General features: G+C 45.1%; 1 protein-coding gene across 11 annotated transcripts in view; it reads left to right on the forward strand.

The window, feature by feature from the left end:
• Nucleotides 1-1,568: 1,568 nt before the first annotated feature.
• LOC105482339 (PWWP domain containing 2A) overlaps nucleotides 1,569-19,108 on the forward strand; it is a 73,998-nt gene continuing 56,458 nt past the window's right edge. For 4 of the 11 annotated variants that reach the window (XR_987548.3, XR_011624511.1, XR_011624510.1 and 1 more), the window contains exon 1: nucleotides 1,573-2,224. Coding sequence is in view for 2 of the 11 variants with exons in the window: in XM_011742368.3 (XP_011740670.1) it covers nucleotides 1,641-2,224 (584 nt within the window). In the remaining 9 variants the exon portion in view is untranslated. Of the gene's footprint in view, nucleotides 2,225-3,097; nucleotides 4,347-12,473; nucleotides 12,544-15,139; nucleotides 16,079-19,108 lie in introns of those variants that run through there. The other 7 variants (XR_011624504.1, XR_011624505.1, XM_011742367.3 and 4 more) reach the window with 5 other exon arrangements.

Consider the following 19,108-nt stretch of genomic DNA (forward strand, 5'->3'; position numbering starts at 1 on the left):
AAGTCACAGGATTTTAAGTGAGAGCTTTTGGGAAAATCTCTGGTACAAAATGAACACTAAATACATTTTTTTGTGTGTGTATTTTTAAATGATATTCTGAAACTTCCCTGATTGGGATCTTCTACTGGCCTTTCCCCAAGAGCCACTTGGTTTGAAATAGGCAGAGCATATGGTGATATTTGTTTATTGCTATTTTCAGTCTTTTCCGTGTAAAACCGAAATTCTGACTATGCATTTTACCAGTCGAGTAACCTTGGGCACCCTCTTTGTGCCTCGAAATTTTAAGGATTGAGATGATATGCTATAGTGTTTGTATTAGTGCCTGGTACATGGTACTTAAAAGACACTAGCTGTAATTATTCTTCAGGACTTTATTTTTTTTACTCTCAATGCTAGCAGCTTTTCTTCCCTCTCTCCTGTAGGCATTCTCCCAGAAAAAAGGCTGACTCTGAGGTGCCATTTGAGAGAAATAGGTTCAGTAGATTCTTCCAGAGATAACAAACGAAGAGACTTGACGTGAGAGTAAGAGAAGTAGGGGCGTTAGGACACTGAAGTGAGAGAGCTTCTTCTCTTGGCATTGGAGAAGCCAGGAAACATAAAGGCTTTTGCAGGGATCAGGTGCGTCCACTTTGCAGTGTATTGGGAGAGAACAAGCAGTGTTCACATATCAGTCCAGCAATGTCTCAAGACTCTTTTCTGGAACAGTCATCAGTTTAATCCAGTGAGGATGGTGTCTCTCCTCTTTCATGAGCATTTTCCTATTTTTGAAATGTTAGTAAGTAGGTGCTTTGTTCCTAGGAAGTGGAGAGAAGTCAAGGAAAATACTCATCGTACTCCTAGAAGTCAATGAAAACACTCCTCGTACTCCTTATGGCAGCTGGAGTGGCTGCCGTGAGCCAGCTGCCATGAGGTTATGGAGAACGTCTTGAATATTCTATTCCCCAGCACCTAGTGCAGTGACTAGCATAGTAGGCACTCAAAAAGTGTCGGTAGGATTATATTTCAAACTTTAGTTGTCTTTCCCAGAGAAGCCTGTCGTGCCCACACGCGGTCGCAAGAAGTCCGCGCCTAGAAATAACATTTATTCTAAGGATCTCTGCGCAGAGATTCTTGGGAAGCGGTTCCCCTCCCGCATTCCCTAGTTACTCCTCCCCTCGGCGCCTTTGAAAGAAGTAGCACGCCACATGATTACCTCCTTTCTCCCACCTCCGAAGACCTGACTGATAATGGGCAGGAGCGTAAGCCAACCATAAAACTTTATTTCCTCTTCCAGCCAATAGCAAGAGGGGATGAGTATATGGCTCCTCTTTTGTGACTTCCCCCGCCCCCTTGGATTACGCCCCCTATTCCTCCACTCAGATTCCACACTTGACAACACATCTGGCCAATGAGAAGTTCCTACTCTGCGTGGGAAGGATGGACTGACTAGATGATAGACGTCCACCCCTGGCCAATGGAATATCACAAGTGCGGGAGGGGTGTAGAATGGAACCAATGGCGAGGTGCCAAAAACGAGCATCAGGGAAAGGGCGGGACGAAAGTGTTCGCGGGAGGGAGGGGAAGGCCCAGGGAACCAAGCAGCGCTGCCGCCGCCGCCGCCGCTGCAGCCGGAGTTGGAGGAGGGAGAAGCCAGGAAGAAAATGGCGGCCGTGGCTGCAGAGGCGGCAGCGACTGCAGCGTCCCCCGGGGAGGGGGGCGCCGGCGAGGCCGAGCCGGAGATGGAGCCCATCCCCGGCAGTGAGGCCGGCACTGACCCCCTCCCGGTCACGGCCACTGAAGCGTCTGTGCCGGATGGCGAGACCGACGGGCAGCAGTCCGCTCCTCAGGCCGACGAACCGCCGCTCCCGCCGCCACCGCCGCCGCCGGGGGAGCTCGCCCGCAGCCCAGAGGCGGCGGGGCCGGAGCTGGAGGCTGAGGAGAAACTGTCCGTTCGGGTGGCGGAGTCGGCTGCAGCCGCGCCTCAGGGAGGGCCCGAACTTCCACCTTCTCCAGCATCGCCACCGGAGCAGCCCCCGGCACCCGAGGAGCGCGAGGAGCCGCCGCTGCCTCAGCCCGTAGCCCTGGCGCTCGTGCCGCCGGCGGGCGGGGTTTCCACGGTGTCGCAACTGATCCCGGGCTCGGAGGTGCGGGTCACGCTGGACCACATCATTGAGGACGCGCTCGTCGTGTCGTTCCGCCTCGGGGAGAAGCTCTTCTCCGGGGTCCTCATGGATCTGTCCAAAAGGTACCGCTCCCGCCCCCAGCACGCTCCGGTCCGCTGGGTCCCCAGGGAGGGAGTGAGCCCGGGCGGCCCCCTCTCCCCGAGCCCTCGCTTCCCTGCTGCCCGGGGCCCCGCCCTCTGGTCCTGCGCGGCGCGTGGCGCGCGCTCCGAGTGGGGCAGGCGCGCGAGACCGGGAGAGGGCGGTCCCGGCCCCAGGTGGGCGCCTGCGGGGCAGGTGTGCCACCAGGTGGGAGGGCGCGGGTGCAGATGGGCTCACAGGTCTCACCCCTCACTCCTGGCCTTCTGCGACTTGGCCTGGACTCACCGGCACTGGGCGGGTGGGTTAATGCAAGATGCAGATGGATTATTGCAGAGAACGGCGTGTTGGACAGGGGGAGGGAGGCAATCCTTGCGAGGAGGCACTTGTCTGTCCTCAAATCAACGTTTAACTTTAGCAGGGCTGGAGAAAGGGGTGTGTACATTGGGGATCCCAAAAGGTTACCTGTCACTCCTTACAGGGGGAAGAGCATTTGTTAAAATGAACCTTTTAACTGTGATTCTTACGGTTAGAAGTCATTCCCGTTAGGTTAACCATTCAATAGAGAAGCATATTTTGCTAATTTTAATGATAGTTTTAAGAAAAGTTTAAAGAAGAGATTGGAGATTTCAAAAAATCCTTTAATGTCAAGGTGGTGTAGCATAAAAATGTTCAAATAACTTCTAACACCTGGGATACCGTTTATATACTAAGGACAAGAAGGTTGAGTTCATCTACAAATTTGGCTTAACCAGCACATTTTCATTTTTTGATTTAAAATGTTTTTGGGCTCTGCTTTAAACAGGGGAATAAACCTGTTCTAAATCTGGAGTTAACCTTTTTATTCTCTTCTTTTGCAGATATGAAGTGCAGAGACTCCCATTCACGCCTTTCCATTCTGTTTCCTACAATAGCGCACACTCTGATGGTATCTCACCTGTTTGCCATGGCTTATTAGTATGTTTTACTCTTAAACTGCTTGCTTTCCCATCAAGACACAGGAATCCTTTCCCATTTGGGGAAAAAAGCCATTTAAAATTTCATATTAAAGTATGGTGTTTGCGGCGGGAAGATGAGAGCAGTTACTCTGTATTATTTAATCTCAAATATCTTTTTTTTTTTTTTTTGAGACGGAGTCTTAACTCTGTCCCCCAGGCTGGAGTGCAGTGGTGCCTTATCGTCGCACTGCAACCTCTGCCTCCTGGGTTCAAGCGATTCTCCAGCCTCAGCCTCCCAAGTAGCTGAGACTCCAGCCTCAGCCTCCCAAGTAGCTGGGACTCCAGGTGCGCGCCACCACGCTGGTTTAATTTTTGTACTTTTTAAGGAGAGACAGGTTTTCACCATGTTGGCCAGACTGGTCTTGAAATCCCGACCTCAGGTTATCCACCTGTCTCAGCCTCCCAAAGGGCTGGGATTACAGGCATGTGCCATCGTGCCAGGCCTCAAGTATCTTTTTTAAAAATAATTTTGGATTAGGGCATTTGCACTTCTGTTTATGTTTGTTTGTTTACTTATTTAATAGAGATGGGGTCTTGCTGTGCTGCCCAGGCTGGTCTCAGACTCCTGGGCTCAAGCGATCCTCCTGCCTCGACCTCCCAAAGTGCTGAAATTACAGGCATGAGCCACTGCGCCCGGCCTGCACTTCTGTTTTCATAATTAGAAAGCAGAATAAGGTGAGTGTACTTTCTATTGATGTATTTTATTTATTTACTTATTTTTTTTTTGAGACGGAGTTTTGGTGTTGTTGCCCAGGCTGGAGTGCAGTGGTGTGATCTCAGCTCAGCTCACTGTAACCTCCACCTCCTTGATTCAAGCGATTCTCCTGCCTCAGCCTCCCAAGTAACTGGGGGCTAATTTTGTATTTTTAGTACAGATGGGGTTAACCATGTTGGTCAGGCTGGTCTCAAACTCCTGACCTCAGGTGATCCACCCACCTTGGCCTCCCAAAGTGCTGGGATTACAGGCATGAACCACATCGCCCGGACTCTGTTAATGTATTTAATAGTGAGAGACACTCAGTGGTGTGTATGCTGTTGAATGAAACAGAAGAGATGGCCAGTGATTGTGTGAGAATCTGGATTTCAAATCTGCAAAAGGAAGGTGCAGAAGGTAAGTTGATTTTGGAAATGGAATGGATAAGTGCTCATTGTGTTAGTGCTTTATTTTTTAAAAATTTTCTTTGGTAGAGAATTGCAATTGAGTTTTGGTCTCTTGCTATCAGTGCCTAGAAACAGCAATTTCTTTTATTGGAGGAGCTATTCCTAATATGAACCTTTTCCATTTGAATATTCTGAAGTGAAAGGATCCTATTATTATTATTATTTATTTATTTATTTTATCGAAGACGGAGTCTTGCTCTGTCACACAGGCTGGAGTACAGAGGTGCAATCTCGGCTCACTGCAACCTCTGCCTCCAGGGCTGAAGCAATTCTCCTGCCTCAGCCTCCTGAGTAGCTGGGATTATAGGCGCCCAGTGCTTTGGGAGGCCAAGGCAGGCAGATCACTTGAGTGCAGGAGTTCCAGAGGAGCCTGGGCAACATGGTAAAACCCTGCCTCTACCAAAAAAAAAAATATAAAACTTAGCTGGGCATGGTGGCTTGTGCCTGTGGTGCCAGCTACTTGGGAGGCTAAGGTGGGAGGATCTCTTGAGCCCCGGAGGTGGAGGTTACAGTGAGCTAAGATCATGCCACTGCAGTCCAGTCTGGGTGACAGAACGAGACCCTGTCTTAAAAAAATAATTGTGGAAATGTTGAGGAAATAAAACACAGTGACTCTAAAATATAGCAATTCAAGGAATTCTTATTGGACTAATGATTGACTAGTTGAATTTCCTTTTTTTTTTATAGTTTCATCCGGGAAAACGGACCAGCCAGTATATTTTGTAATTTGCACTAATATTGATTGCACACTTTCATGTGCAATTTTGAGGTTTACTGATGGATCCAGGAGATTGTTTTTTTTGTTTGTTTGTTTTGTTTTGTTTTGTTTTGAAGTGTAGGGTCTCGCTGTGTTGCTCAGGCTGGAGTGCAGTGCTAGGATCATAGCTCACTGCATTCTTCCACCTTAGCTTCCCAAATTGCTGGGACTACAAGTGCACACCACCACGCCTGGCTAACTTTTTTTTTCCCTTTTTTTGAGACGGAGTCTCACTCTGTCACCCAGGCTGGAGTGAAGTGGTGTGATCTCAGCTCAGTGCAACCTCCACCTACTGGGTTCAAGCAATTCTCCTGCCTCATCCTCGCGAGTAGCTGGGATTACAGGCACCCGCCACCACGCCCGACTAATTTTTATATTTTTAGTAGAGACAGGGGTTTCACCATGTTGGCCAGGCTAGTCTCTAACTCTTGACCTCAGGTTATCTGCCCACCTCGGCATCTCAAAGTGCTGGGATTACAGTCATGAGCCACCATGCCTAGCCCATTTTTGTATCTTTTGTAGAGATGGGGGTCTTACTATGTTGCTCAGACTGGTCTCGTGCTCCTGGGCTCAAGCGATCCTCTGATTTTGACCTCCCAAAATGCTGGGATTACAGGCATGAGCCATTGCAGCCAGCCAGCTATATTTTCATCCAAACGAAACCTTGAGATCCAGCATAGAGACATGACTGCCAGTCTGTTTCAGAGACTAGGCTGGAACCCAGGGCTACTGAGTTTGTGCTCTTTTTTTTTTTTTTTTTTTTTGACAGAATCTCGCTCTGTCACCCAGGCTGGAGTGCGGTGGTGCGATCTCAGCTCACTGCATCCTCCGCCCCCCAGGTTCAAGTGATTCTCCTGCCTCAGCCTCCTGAGTAGCTGGAACTACAGGTGCATGCCACCATGCCTGGCCAATTTTTTTGTATTTTTTAGTAGAGATGTGGTTTTACCATATTGGACACGCTGGTCTCAAACTCCTGACCTCCTGACCTCATGATCCGCCTGCCTTGGCCTCCCAAAGTGCTGGAATTTTAGGCGTGAGCCACTGCACTTGGCCACACTTGGCTAATTAAAAAAATTTTTTTTGTAGAGATGGGGGTCTTACCATGTTGCTCAGTCTGGTTGAACCCTTTTTTTTTTTTCTTGAGACTGAGTCTCACTTTGTTCCCCGGGCTGGAGTGCAGTGGCACAATATCGGCTCACTGCAGCCTCGGCCTCCTGGGTTTAAATGATCTTCTGCCTCAGCCTCCCGAGTAGCTGGGATTATAGGCATGTTCCACCACGCCTGGCAAATATTTTTGTGGAGACAGGGTTTTACCATGTTGGCCGTCTGGTCTTTGAATTCCTGACCTCAGGTGATCGTCCCACCAGCTGCTGGGATTACAGGCATGAGCCACTGCGCCTGGCCTGAAGGCTTTTTTTTTTTTTTTTTTTTTTGAAACAGAGTCTTGCTCTGTCACCCAGGCTGGAATGCAGTAGTGTGATCTTGGCTCGCTGCAACCTCGGCCTCCGGGATTCAAGGGATTGTAGTAGAGACGGGCTTTCACCATGTTGGCCAGGCTTATCTCGAACTCCTGACCTCAAGTGATCCTCCTGCTTCAGCCTCCCAAAGTGCTGGGGATTACAGGCATGAGCCACTGCGCCAGGTCTGAACTCTGGGCCTCAAGCCATCCACCCACTTCTACACTCCCAAAGTGTTGGGATTACAGGCGTGAGCCACTGCACCCAGCCAAGATACTTTAGACTCTACTAAGGCTATATTCATCAGTTGCTTTAAAGTAATTTGTATCTTATTTGAATTGGCCATTGAATTCAACCTCTAGGTAAAAAATTAGGAGCTTTCTACTGAGTGCCCATTATATGCCAGACATTGTACTTCATGCTTTAGTTTTTTTAATAACCTTGGTAGTGTTTTTAATTTACACAGAAGGAAATGGAAGCTCATTTAATTTGGCCAGTTAACTTGTAAGTGGCAAAGCAAGGATTCAAATGTAGGTTGATCTCATTCTAAAACCTCTGCTTTTTCTACTTGAATATTAGAAAGCCAGTTGGGCTAAGTTTTAGTTTAAGCAGAAAGTAAAGAATGGCATGTTTCTGAAAGTTGCATATTTCTGAAAGTTAGTGCTTCTCTTGATTTCATTGCCTGTGTGGAAATAATATAAAGGATATGGGTGTTGGAGCCAAGCAGATTCTTTAGTTGGGTAAAAGCCGTGAAACCTGGCTCTGGAGACTCCACTAGTTCCTTAGCTGAATACTGGGGAATACATAGTAAGCTCTGAAGTTTTGGTTCTTGCCTCTCCAGTGAGATTAACATTTGGGAGACTAAATGTGTAATGTATTTGTGCTTTTCTTCAGTCTTCAAAAGGGCTAGTTATTGCTTTTATAAATTTCTTCCATATTTTATGCTGACATTATGCATGGTACAGAAATGTCTTTGTAAAATTGGAAGAGCTATCTACTGTGTGGAAAAGGTGTTTGAGTCTAGAACACAGGATTTAATATGTGTGTGGATGACTAAGAGTCTGCTTTTGTAATCATTTGAAATGCTTCCCTTCCCTGTTGTATTATTATTTTTTGCATTATTTTCAGACTTACTTGGTTGGAGAACACATTTTTGAGGAGAATCATTCTGTGAAAAAAAAGGAGCTGAACACATATAACTCAAGAAAGAAAAGAAAGTGGTACTAAAAAATAAATTATTGACCTGGACAGAGTGTTAGGGTGCTTGGGCTTTAATTTTTTTTTTTTTTTTTTTTTGAGACAGAGTCTTGCTCCTGTCACCGGGGCTGGAGTACAATGGCGTGACTTTGGCTCACTGCAAATTCTGCCTCCCTGGTTCAAGCAATTCCCCTGCCTCAGCCTCCTGAGTAGCTGGGATTACAGGCGCCCGCCACCATGACCGGCTCATTGTTTTGTATTTTAGTAGAGATGGAGTTTCATCATGTTGGCCAGACTGGTCTCGAACTCCTGACCTCAGGCAGTCCTCCGCCTCAGCCTCCCAAAGTGTTGGGATTACAGGCATGAGGCACTGCTCCTGGCCTGGGCTTTAATTTCTAATATTGGTACTAGCCTCTCCTATTAGCACTGTGACTTTGGGCAAATCATTGTGCCTTACTAAGCTCCATTTCCTAGTTCTTAGGCTAATTGATTTAGCTTTGGACAGTTCACTTAGACACAAGCAAACAAACTTTATGCCTCAATTTATACGTAAAATGAACAGAATGACCAGGTGGCCTGGTTTTCCCTGTACCATCCTGGTTTGTTACGTCCTCCTTTCTGTCTTCTAGGTAGTTTTCTTTGGCCCATAAATGACACAGTGATTTTGAGGATATTTTTAGTATCTGGTTAAAATCAGATTTTGTTTAGCATTGTATTTACTTAACACTAGATGCCTGGCCGGGTATGGTGGCTCATGCCTGTAATCCCAGCAAGTTGGGAGGCCGAGGCGGGTGGATCATCTAAGGTCAGGAGTTAAAGACCATCCTGACCAACATGGCGAAACCCCGTCTCTACTAAAAATACAAAAAATTATCCGGGCGTGGCAGCATGCACCTATAATCTCAGCTACTCAGGAGGCTGAGGCAGGGCCATTGCTTGAACCTGGGAGGTGGAGGCTGCATTGAGCAGAGATCGCACCACTGCACTCCAGTCCAGTTGACAGAGTGAGCCTCTGTCTGAAAAAAAACTGGGGCTAGGCGCTGTGGCTCACGCCTGTAATCCCAGCACTTTGGGAGGCCGAGGCAGGTGGATCACGAGGTCGGGAGATCGAGACCATCCTGGCTAACATGGTGAAACCCCGTCTCTACTAAAAATACAAAATATTAGCCGAGCGCGGTGGCGGGAGCCTATAGTCCCAGCTACTTGGGAGGCTGAGGCAGGAGAATGGCGTGAACCCGAGAAGTGGAGCTGGAAGTGAGCCGAGATCGCACCACCGCGCGACAGAGTGAAACTCTTATCTCAAAAACAAACAAACAAACAAAGGAAAAAAACTGGATGCCTTTAAGTGAAGCATGCATTCTCTAGCTTACTCTGTGCTCCTCCACTGGTTTTTCTTTTTTTTTTTTTCCTTTTTTTTTTTTGAGAAAGGGTCTTGCTCTGTCACCCAGGCCAGAATGCAATGGCACACTCTACAGCCTCAACCTCCTGGGCTGGAGCAATCCTCCCACATCAGCCTCCCAAATAGCTGCAGCAACAGGTGCATGCCCCCATGCCCGGCTAATTTGCGTCTTTTTGGTGGAGACAGGGTTTTGCCTTGTTGCCCAGGCTCATCTGCCTCAGCCTCTCAAAGTGTTGGGATTACAGGCGTAAGCTACAGCACCCGGCCACTGTTGTTTTATATTTTATACCCAGCTCTCTTCCTTTAAATTACCTGCCTGCTTCAGAGCTCATTAGCAATGTCTAATGACAATAGTCTAAATGCTAGCAGATGAGAATAATCAATTAACCCCACAAATTTAGTTTGGGTTTTCCTGTTCTCATTTTGTCCTTAATCTTAGCTTTTTAAATTTTGACATATAATAAGCATCCCTTCAGGATTCTAAACTGTCTTTTTTTTTTTTTTTTTTTTTTTTTTTTTTTTTTTTTTTGAGACGGAGTCTCGCTCTGTCGCCTAGGCTGGAGTGCAGTGGCACGATCTCGGCTCACTGCAAGCTCCGCCTCCCGGGTTCACGCCATTCTTCTGCCTCAGCCTCCCGAGTAGCTGGGACTACAGGCGCCCACAACCGCGCCCGGCTAATTTTTTTGTATTTTTAGTAGAGACGGGGTTTCACCGTGGTCTCGATCTCCTGACCTTGTGATCCGCCCGCCTCGGCCTCCCAAAGTGCTGGGATTACAGGCGTGAGCCACCGCGCCCGGCTAAACTGTCTTAATGATTATTTTATTTATTTATTTAGAGACAGGGTTTCACTTTTTCACAGAGACTGGAGTGCAGTGGTGTGATCATAGCTTACTGCAGCCTTGAACTCCTGGGCCTAAGCGATCCTCCCACCCCAGCCTCCCATGTACCTGGGATTAGAAGCTCATGCCGCCGTGCCTGGCGAGTTAAGAAAAAAAAAAAAAATGCCAGGCGTGGTGGCTCACGCCTGTAATACCAGCACTTTGGGAGGCCGAGGTGGGCAGATCACCTGAGGTCAGGAGTTCAAGACCAGCCTGACCAATACGATGAAACCCTGTCATTATTAAAAATACAAAACTTAGCCGGGCGTAGTGGCCTCCCAAAGTACTGAGATTATAGGCTTGAGCCACCATGCCTGGCCAGTGCAGATATCTAAAAAGATAAGGACTTTAAAAACAACAATCTTACTACCATTATTACACCTGAAATAATAGCAATAATTCTTTTATATCATCAAATATTCAGTCACTGTTAGAATGTCAGACTGTTGACTGGCATCTTAGGAGGCTGACACAGGTGGATCCCTTGAGGGCAGGAGTTTGAGACCAGCCTGGCCAACATGGTAATATCCTATCTCTACTATAAAAATGTAAAAATTAGCCGGGCCTGGTGGCGTGTGCCTATAATCCCAGCTACTCCGGAGGCTGAGGCAAGAGACTCACTGGAACCCGGGAGGTGGAGGCTGCAGTGAGCTGAGATTGTGCCATTGTACTTCAGCCTGGGTGACAGAGCAAGACTCAAAAAAAGAAGAAAAAAAGAAAGGGACTGTCAAAATTAATAGCTCAAGACTGTTCAGTTTTCAAATTAGGATCCAGATAAAGCTCAACATTGCAATTGGTTGATTTTCTTATCCTTTTCATCTGTTCATAGTTCTGCTGTTACTTTTATTCACTTGCAATTTACTGTTAATCCATGGACTTTGTAGAAGTTTTTACGTTCTGGACATATATACATTTTTTCCCAGTTGCATCCTCTTGCAATTTCTTGTTTTAAAATAGTTATTTTCCCTTAGGAACAAACTGAAAGGGCAAGAACCACAGCCTTATCAAGGCCTCTCTTAAAAGCCTCTCCTTGTTTTGGGTCAGTAGAAATGATTATGGATATCTTACCTGCTAGCAGACTTTTAGATCTATATCTTAAACACAGTCCCAAGTTTAGTAATTGCAAACATAAGAAAATTGAACCTCTCAAGACTGTTTGCAAAGAGCAAAAGCCTTCAGCCCAGGCTTCTGAAGAGGTAGTTCTTCACTTCTCATAGTTACAAAGCCACCTGGAAATCCTTAAAAATCTTCTTGCAGAAGCTTTTTTTTTTTTTTTTTTTTTTTGAGACAGAGTCTCGCTCTGCCGCCCAGGCTGGAGTGCAGTGGCCGAATCTCAGCTCACTGCAAGCTCCGCCTCCCGGGTTCACGCCATTCTCCTGCCTCAGCCTCCCGAGTAGCTGGGACTACAGGCGCCCGCCACCGCGCCCGGCTAGTTTTTTGTATATTTTAGTAGAGACGGGGTTTCACCATGTTAGCCAGGATGGTCTCGATCTCCTGACCTCGTGATCCGCCCGTCTCGGCCTCCCAAAGTGCTGGGATTACAGGCTTGAGCCACCGCGCCCGGCCACTGCAGAAGCTTTTAAATGGGAGGAAAAAAAGGGGAAAATCCTGAAAGGTCTTTCTGAATCATTTTTTTTGGGGGGGAGGGGGAGACGTGACAGGAAACAAGGAATCATGAAGTAAAGGTTTATGCTTGAAAATGCTTGTGTAGCCGGGTGCAGTGGATCATGACTGTAATCCTAGCATTTTGGGAGGCTGAGGCGGGTGGATCACTTGAGGCCAGAAGTTTGAGACCAGCCTGGCCAACATGGCAAAATACCATCTCTACTAAAAATACAAAAATTAGCCGGGTGTGGTGGTGTGCATCTGTAATCCTAGCTACTCAGGAGGCTGAGGCACAAGAATTGCTTGAACCTGGGAGGCAGAGGTTGCAGTGAGCTGAGATCGTGCCACTGCACTCCAGCCTCCGTGACAGAGTAAGACTCTTATCTCAAGAAAAAAATAAATAAAAACTTGTATGGCTGGGCATGGTGCCTCTTGCCTGTAATCCCAGCACTTTGGGAGATTGAGGCAGGAAGATCACATGAACCCTGAAGTTTGAACCAGCCTTGGCAACATACTGAGACCCCATCTCTTAAAAAAATGCTTGTGCATTTTAATTTTGTGGTATGTGTGTATTAAAGGGTGTAGCTAGCTGTTTATTTCAGAGTTGATGTTTTTACAAATACCGACTGTGTGTGTATACACGGGGGTACTGTTGCATTAAAAATAATTGATGATTTTCTTAGGAAACTTCAGTTTTCACTAAGTTCTTAAAAGCAATTTGTGGAAAATTTACTTGTTTTTTGGAGGAAATATAAACCAAGACAATGATTTCTTTTCTTTACAGAGACCATGAAACGTATGGTGCAATAGCCCTTCTTTTGGTGGGAAAAATATACAGCCATTCTGGTGAAGCAGTGAGTAGTGGTATCAGTAGCTTATACTACAGTGTCCAGGTTGAGAACTTAGGCCCTCGAGTAGTATGCTTGAATGATTGTGTTGTGGTACATTACAAGTAATATTTTTTTGGTGATTATTTTGCTTATATGCCAAGATGTCAATAAAGGCTTTACACAGTGAAACAGAGAAGAGGCAAGTGCCAGTCACTCCCTGACTCATACAGCTTTAGGTTGCCCACTACTGTGCAGTATGTGTTGAGAGTGAGCTCTTCCATTGCATGTTGCATTAATATGATGTTTTTTAGAAGTGATTATTAGTTGGGCATTAAACCTGCTTTCATTCTGAGTCTAAAGAATCCTCCAGGCCACTCTGTCTATGGGGTAGCCCTGCTCTGTCTAGGGAGAGGCTACTCTAGAAAAAAAAAAAAATAAATAAATAAAGAATCCTTTAATAAATTATGGAATTAAAAATAAAACTTAAAAGTAGATTTTATACACTAATTAGATGTGTTATACACAAACTAGGCCCAGGCATGTTTTATTGGACTTGGGGTTTCCTTTTTTTTCATTTTTGAGATGGAGTCTCGCTTTTGTCGCCCAGGCCAGAGTGCAGTGGTGTGATCTTGGCTCACTGGAACCTCCGCCTTCAAACAGAGAATTGTGCCTCAGCCTTCCTAGTAGCTGGGATTTCAGGTGCCTGCCACCATACTTGGCTAATTTTTGTATTTTTGGTAGAGACGGGGTTTCGCCATGTTGGCCACGCTGCTGTCGGACTCCTGACCTCAGGTGATCCGCCCACCTTGGCCTCCCAAAATGCTGGGATTACCGGTATGAGTCACCGTGCCCGGCCTGGACTTGGTTTTTTTTTTTTTTTTTTTTTTTTTTTGTTTAGACAGAGTCTCGCTCTGTCGCCCAGGCTGGAGTGCAGTGGCACGATCTCGGCTCACTGCAACCTCCGCCTCCCAGGTTCACGCCATTCTCCTGCCTCAGCCTCCCAAGTAGCTGGGACTACAGGCTCCCGCCACCTCACTCGGCTAATTTTTTGTATTTTTAGTAGAGATGGGGTTTCGCCATGTTAGCCAGGGATAGTCTTGATCTCCTGACCTCGTGATCTGCCTTCCTCAGCCTCTCAAAGTGCTAGGATTAACAATCGTGAACAACCGCGCCCAGCTGTACTTGGGGTTTCTAATGAGGTTTTCAACCTCTTACTGTAAATAAGACTGTACTTTAGTGTGTACTATTTTAAAGTAAAGCTCTTGTTGAAACAAGGTCTAATCTTCCTAAGATCAGGTTTTCTGTGGGGACTGCTAAAGAGTTTATATATTATGTGCTTATCTTCACTGTAATGGCTGAGTTAATTTCATATTGATAAAAAATGAAAGATGTATTAGTAGTTACTTTTGTCTATAAAGTGCATCATTATTTCTTGGTATTTATTCTGTTTTCCCTAAATTCTTGAGTAAATTCAGGCACACAGTACCAGGAGAATAGAAGCTTGCTGTAGTGGCAGGTATTGCAAGAAAGTAATTGGAGATTAAGTTACGTTCTAGGTAGATTTAATATAGAATGCCTTTACTAAACACTTTTGGGCAGTGGTTGTCAAAACAAATGTGCATAGATTTCTGAGCTTCATTCCATCATTTTGCATTTTAAACAAAGTGATTCTGACACAGAAGATTCTTGGACCATTTGGAGATAACTGATTTTTAGGGGGTAGTTTGCCAAAGTATTTAATAGAACAATCAATTTGTTAAGCCTATTTTAAAGGTTTCCAGTTAAGGCTGGTCATGGTAGCTCATGCCTGTAATCCCAGCACTTTGGGAGGCCAAGGTGGGTGGCTCATTTGAGGCCAGGAGTTTGAGACCAGCCTGGCCAACATAGTGAAGCCCCGTCTCTACTGAAAATACAAAAAAAATTAGTCGGGCATGGTGGTATGCACCTGTAATCCCAGCTACTTGGGAGGCTGAGACATGAGAATCACTTGAGCCCGGGAGGTGAAGGTTGCAGTGAGCTGAGATCTCCCCACTGCAAACTAAGCAGTCTATCATATGTGGGGATGGGCAGCTTGGGTGGCTGATCTAAATCCTTATTGTAGAGCTGGTAATTAGTCTTGCAAATGATTTCCTGAATCTATAAGTTTAAGTAGCCCATAATTTTCATTTCTTTACCCTTGAACCAATTTTATGTAGTTGGCTTACTATAGAATAGTGGATTTTAGCCTTTTAAAACTCATAATCCCGCCGGGCGCGGTGGCTCAAGCCTGTAATCCCAGCACTTTGGGAGGCCGAGACGGGCGGATCACGAGGTCAGGAGATCGAGACCATCCTGGCTAACACGGTGAAACCCCATCTCTACTAAAAAATACAAAAAACTAGCCGGGTGAGGTGGCGGGCGCCTGTAGTCCCAGCTACTCGGGAGGCTGAGGCAGGAGGATGGCCTAAACCCGGGAGGTGGAGCTTGCAGTGAGCTGAGATCCGGCCACTGCACTCCAGCCTGGGCGACAGAGGGAGACTCCGTCTCAAAAAAAAAAAAAAACTCATAATCCCTATAATACTTAATTTCACTTTTTTGCATATTTGTTTTTTTAATGTATGATTTTTTTTTTTTTTTTTTTTGAGACGGAGTCTCACTCTGTCGCCCAGGCTGGAGTGCGTGCAGTGGCTTGATCTCAGCTCACCACAAGCCCGCCTCCCGGGTTCACGCCATTGTCCTGCCTCAGCCTCTCAAGTATCTGGGACTACAGGCGCCTGCCACCACGCCTGGCTAATTTTTTTATATTTTTAGTAGAGACGGGGTTTCACCGTGTTAGCCAGGATGGTCTCGATCTCCTGACCTCATGATCCACCCGTCTTGGTCTCCCAAAGTACTGGGATTACAGGCGTGAGCCACCGCACCCGGCCTGTATGAGGTTTTAAATTTTTATTTTTTCCTGCATATTTCTACCATCTAAGAAGATTGCCACGTTTTAGTTTCTGTATTTTATAGTAGCTACTATGTATTTTCAATTTCTATGCTAAGTCCTGTGCCAAATACTTTGTTTACATTGTTTCATTTAATTCTGGCAAATCTGCTGAAGTAAATTCTATTAATCCCCATTTCATAGATAGATACCAAGGCTCAGAGGTTACTTAAGCAAAATTGCCTAAAATTGTAAATGTTAGATAATAGTAGATATATTCAAGATGGCTTTTTGAATGATACACAGTTCTCCAGGATTTGAAAACCTTGTTCTAATTAAAATGTACTTAACTATATTTTGCCATACCACTTAGTTTATGGTTTTGCTGGGGAGTTAACCTGGCAGTTAGAAATAAGAGTTCTCTGTTCCTCACTCACCCAGGCAACAGCTATTTGTTGTAAACATTAATTACTCTTCAGTTCAATATAGTGAACTTTGGACATTTTTGGAAATCATATTTCTTCTGTATGGTCCTGGATCTTAAGTTAGATAACATGCTGTTTTGCCTTGATTGGCCTGGACCTGGCAGTAGTGAAACCCACTTGTTCATAAGAGGAAATACAAATTGTCAGCTTTGAAGCCTGTTAAGCACAGGTCAGTGTTTAGTCAGTGCTGGATGACTGAATTTGAAAAGGATTTAAAGACTAAAATAAAATGTTAGGTAACCTTTCTTTGAGGATTTTTTTTTTTTTTTTTTTTCAGATGGAGTCTCATTCTGTCACCCAGTCTGGAGTACAGTGATGTGATCTCGGCTCACTGTAACCTCTGCCTCCTGGGTTCAAGCGATTCTCCTGCCTCAGCCTACCAAGCAGCTGAGACCACAGATGTGTGCCACCATGCCCGGCTAGTTTTTTTGTATTTTTAATGGAGATGGGGTTTCACCATGTTGGCCAGGCTGGTCTCCAACTTCTAACCTCAGGTGATTCTCCCACCTTGGTCTCCCATAAAAAAGATTATTTTATACTGCATTTGATTTATTTGGAAAATGTCAAGTAGGTTGCTGTAAGTGATGTATTAATACAAAATTGAAATCAAGATTGTCTGATCTTAAAAATATTTTGCAGCCAGGCGCAGTGGTTCACACCTATTATACCAGCACTTTGGGAGGCTGAGGCGTGTGAATCATGAGGTCAGGAGATCGAGACCATCCTGGCTAACATAGTGAAACCCCATCTCTACTAAAAAATACAAAAAAAAATTTTCTGGGCGTGGTGGCGGACGCCTGTGGTCCCAGCTACTCAGGAGGCTGAGGCAGGAGAATGGCGTGAACCCAGGAGGCGGAGCTTGCAGTGAGCCGAGATCGCGCCACTGTACTCCAGCCTGAGTGACAGAGTGAGACTCTGTCTCAAAAAAAATATATATATATATATATTTTGCCCACTTTGTGACTGTTATAATTTTCTTGGATAGTTATTTAAAAAGGAATTTCCATTTAGGGAGTTAAATAATTTGAATACTGTACAGATGTTATTTTTTCTTTTGAAAAGACTGAAGCATAAGTGTTTTCTATATAGTTGTTTCCATTTTTATTTTCAAACTTAATTATACAGGTAAGGTTTTTTTAGAGGATTGTTTGAAGGCATGTGGTTGGGAGCTTAAAATGTAAATTATTAGAGTTTAAACTTGTCCCCTCCAGAGCTGCCTGTGATTTATAAAAGAAGATTGATAAATATACTTTTTTTAAAGATTGAGTAATTTTTTTTTTCTTTTATTGAGACAGAGTCTTGCTCTGTTGCCCAGGCTGGAGCACAGTGGCATGATCTCGGCTCACTGCAACCTCTGCCTCCTGAGTTCAAGTGATTTTTGTGTGTCAGCTTCCCGAGTAGCTGGGATTACAGGTGTGTACCACTGCACCTGGCTACTTTCTTTGTATTTTTAGTAGAGATGGGGTTTCACCGTGTTGGCCAGACTGGTCTTGAACTCCTGGCCTCAAGTGATCCACTTGCCTGGGCCTCCCAAAGTGCTGTAATTACAGGTGTGAACCACTGTGTCTGGCCAAGATTGAGTACTTTCTTGTGGTCAGAAATATCTTTATTTTTTCAGCCTTTCTCCACACCAGTTGATTTTATAAGACACTGTTTTTAATATTGCTAAAGTCTTCTTCTCTCCCATCCCCTATCTATTTGAGTACTCTGCAGACTGCCCTTGTAATACTTGGAGCTTTTAATTAAAAAATTATCCAATGCCATACAGTAAATGAAATCAAATACATTTTAATATAATAGCTACCAAATATTTTGCCCACCTACTGTGTTCTAGACCCTATGGTATAAGCACTCATGATTATGTATTATTTAATCTTGCTAAAAATTCTATCAAGATTGTTGACTACAATTTGAAAATACAAAAAGTTCTGAAAACTGGACTTTTTTTTTTTCTTTTTTGGTGATAAAACCTAACCTGACCTGCAGTGATGTAAGGCTATTTTCCCTATTTATCCATCCCATTTAGTATGCTTTCATTTTATTTCAGTGCTGAAACATTAAATGCTTGATAATGGCATGCTTATTATCTCCTGAAAATCAGAAAAATTGTGAATTCTGAAGCCTGTCTACCACTTCAGGATTCAGACAAGAGCGTGCAGGCCTGTTAGCTCCCTCACTCTCTTGGTGGAGAAGTTAAGTAACTTAATGAAATGAGGGGAGACTGTGGTTAAGAACCTGACTTCGGGCCACTTCCTGGATACATATACTGGCTCTACTGGGAGAGCCACTGGATCGCCTTCCTTGGGAAGGTCACTTTCCGTTTCTGTGCTTTAGTTTCTTCAGCTATAAAATAGGGACAGTAATAGTACTTTACTAATAGGTTTGCTGTGGTGATTAAATCAATTAATGTAATTACACAGTTAGAATAATGCCTTGTATATAGCAAGTGCTATATAAGTATTAACTATTATTACTTTTTTTTTTCTTTTTTTTTTTTTTTTTTTTGAGACGGAGTCTCGCTCTGTCCCCCATGCTGGAGCATAGTGGCCGGATCTCAGCTCACCGCAAGCTCCGCCTCCCGGGTTTACGCCATTCTCCTGCCTCAGCCTCCCGAGTAGCTGGGACTACAGGCGCCCGCCACCTCGCCCGGCTAGTTTTTTGTATTTTTTTTTTAGTAGAGACGGGGTTTCACCGTGTTAGCCAGGATGGTCTTGATCTCCTGACCTCGTGATCCGCCCGTCTCGGCCTCCCAAAGTGCTGGGATTACAGGCTTGAGCCACCGCGCCCGGCCTACTTTTTTTTTTTCTTGAGACGGAGCTTTGCTCTTGTTGCCCAGGCTGGAGTGCAATGGCATGATCTCGGCTCACTGCAGTCTCCGCTTCCCGGGTTCAAATGATTCTCCTGCCTCAGTCTCCTGAGTAGCTGGGATTACAGGCATGTGCCACCATGCCCAGCTAATGTTTTGTATGTTTCTCTAGGTTGGTCAGGCTGGTCTCAAACTCCTAACCTCAGGTTATCCGCCTGCTTTGGCCTCCCAAAGTGCTGGGATTACAGGTGTGAGCCACTGTGCCCAGCCAAACTATTACTACTTTTATGAACTAGATGCTAAGTGGCAGAACTCTTAATAGGATGAATGTGACAGTAGTTTTTTCTTTTTATTTATTTTTTTGAGATGGAGTCTCACCTAGTTGCCCAGGCT

This window comes from Macaca nemestrina, chromosome 6, assembly GCF_043159975.1.
Source record: "Macaca nemestrina isolate mMacNem1 chromosome 6, mMacNem.hap1, whole genome shotgun sequence".
Taxonomy (NCBI): domain Eukaryota; kingdom Metazoa; phylum Chordata; class Mammalia; order Primates; family Cercopithecidae; genus Macaca; species Macaca nemestrina.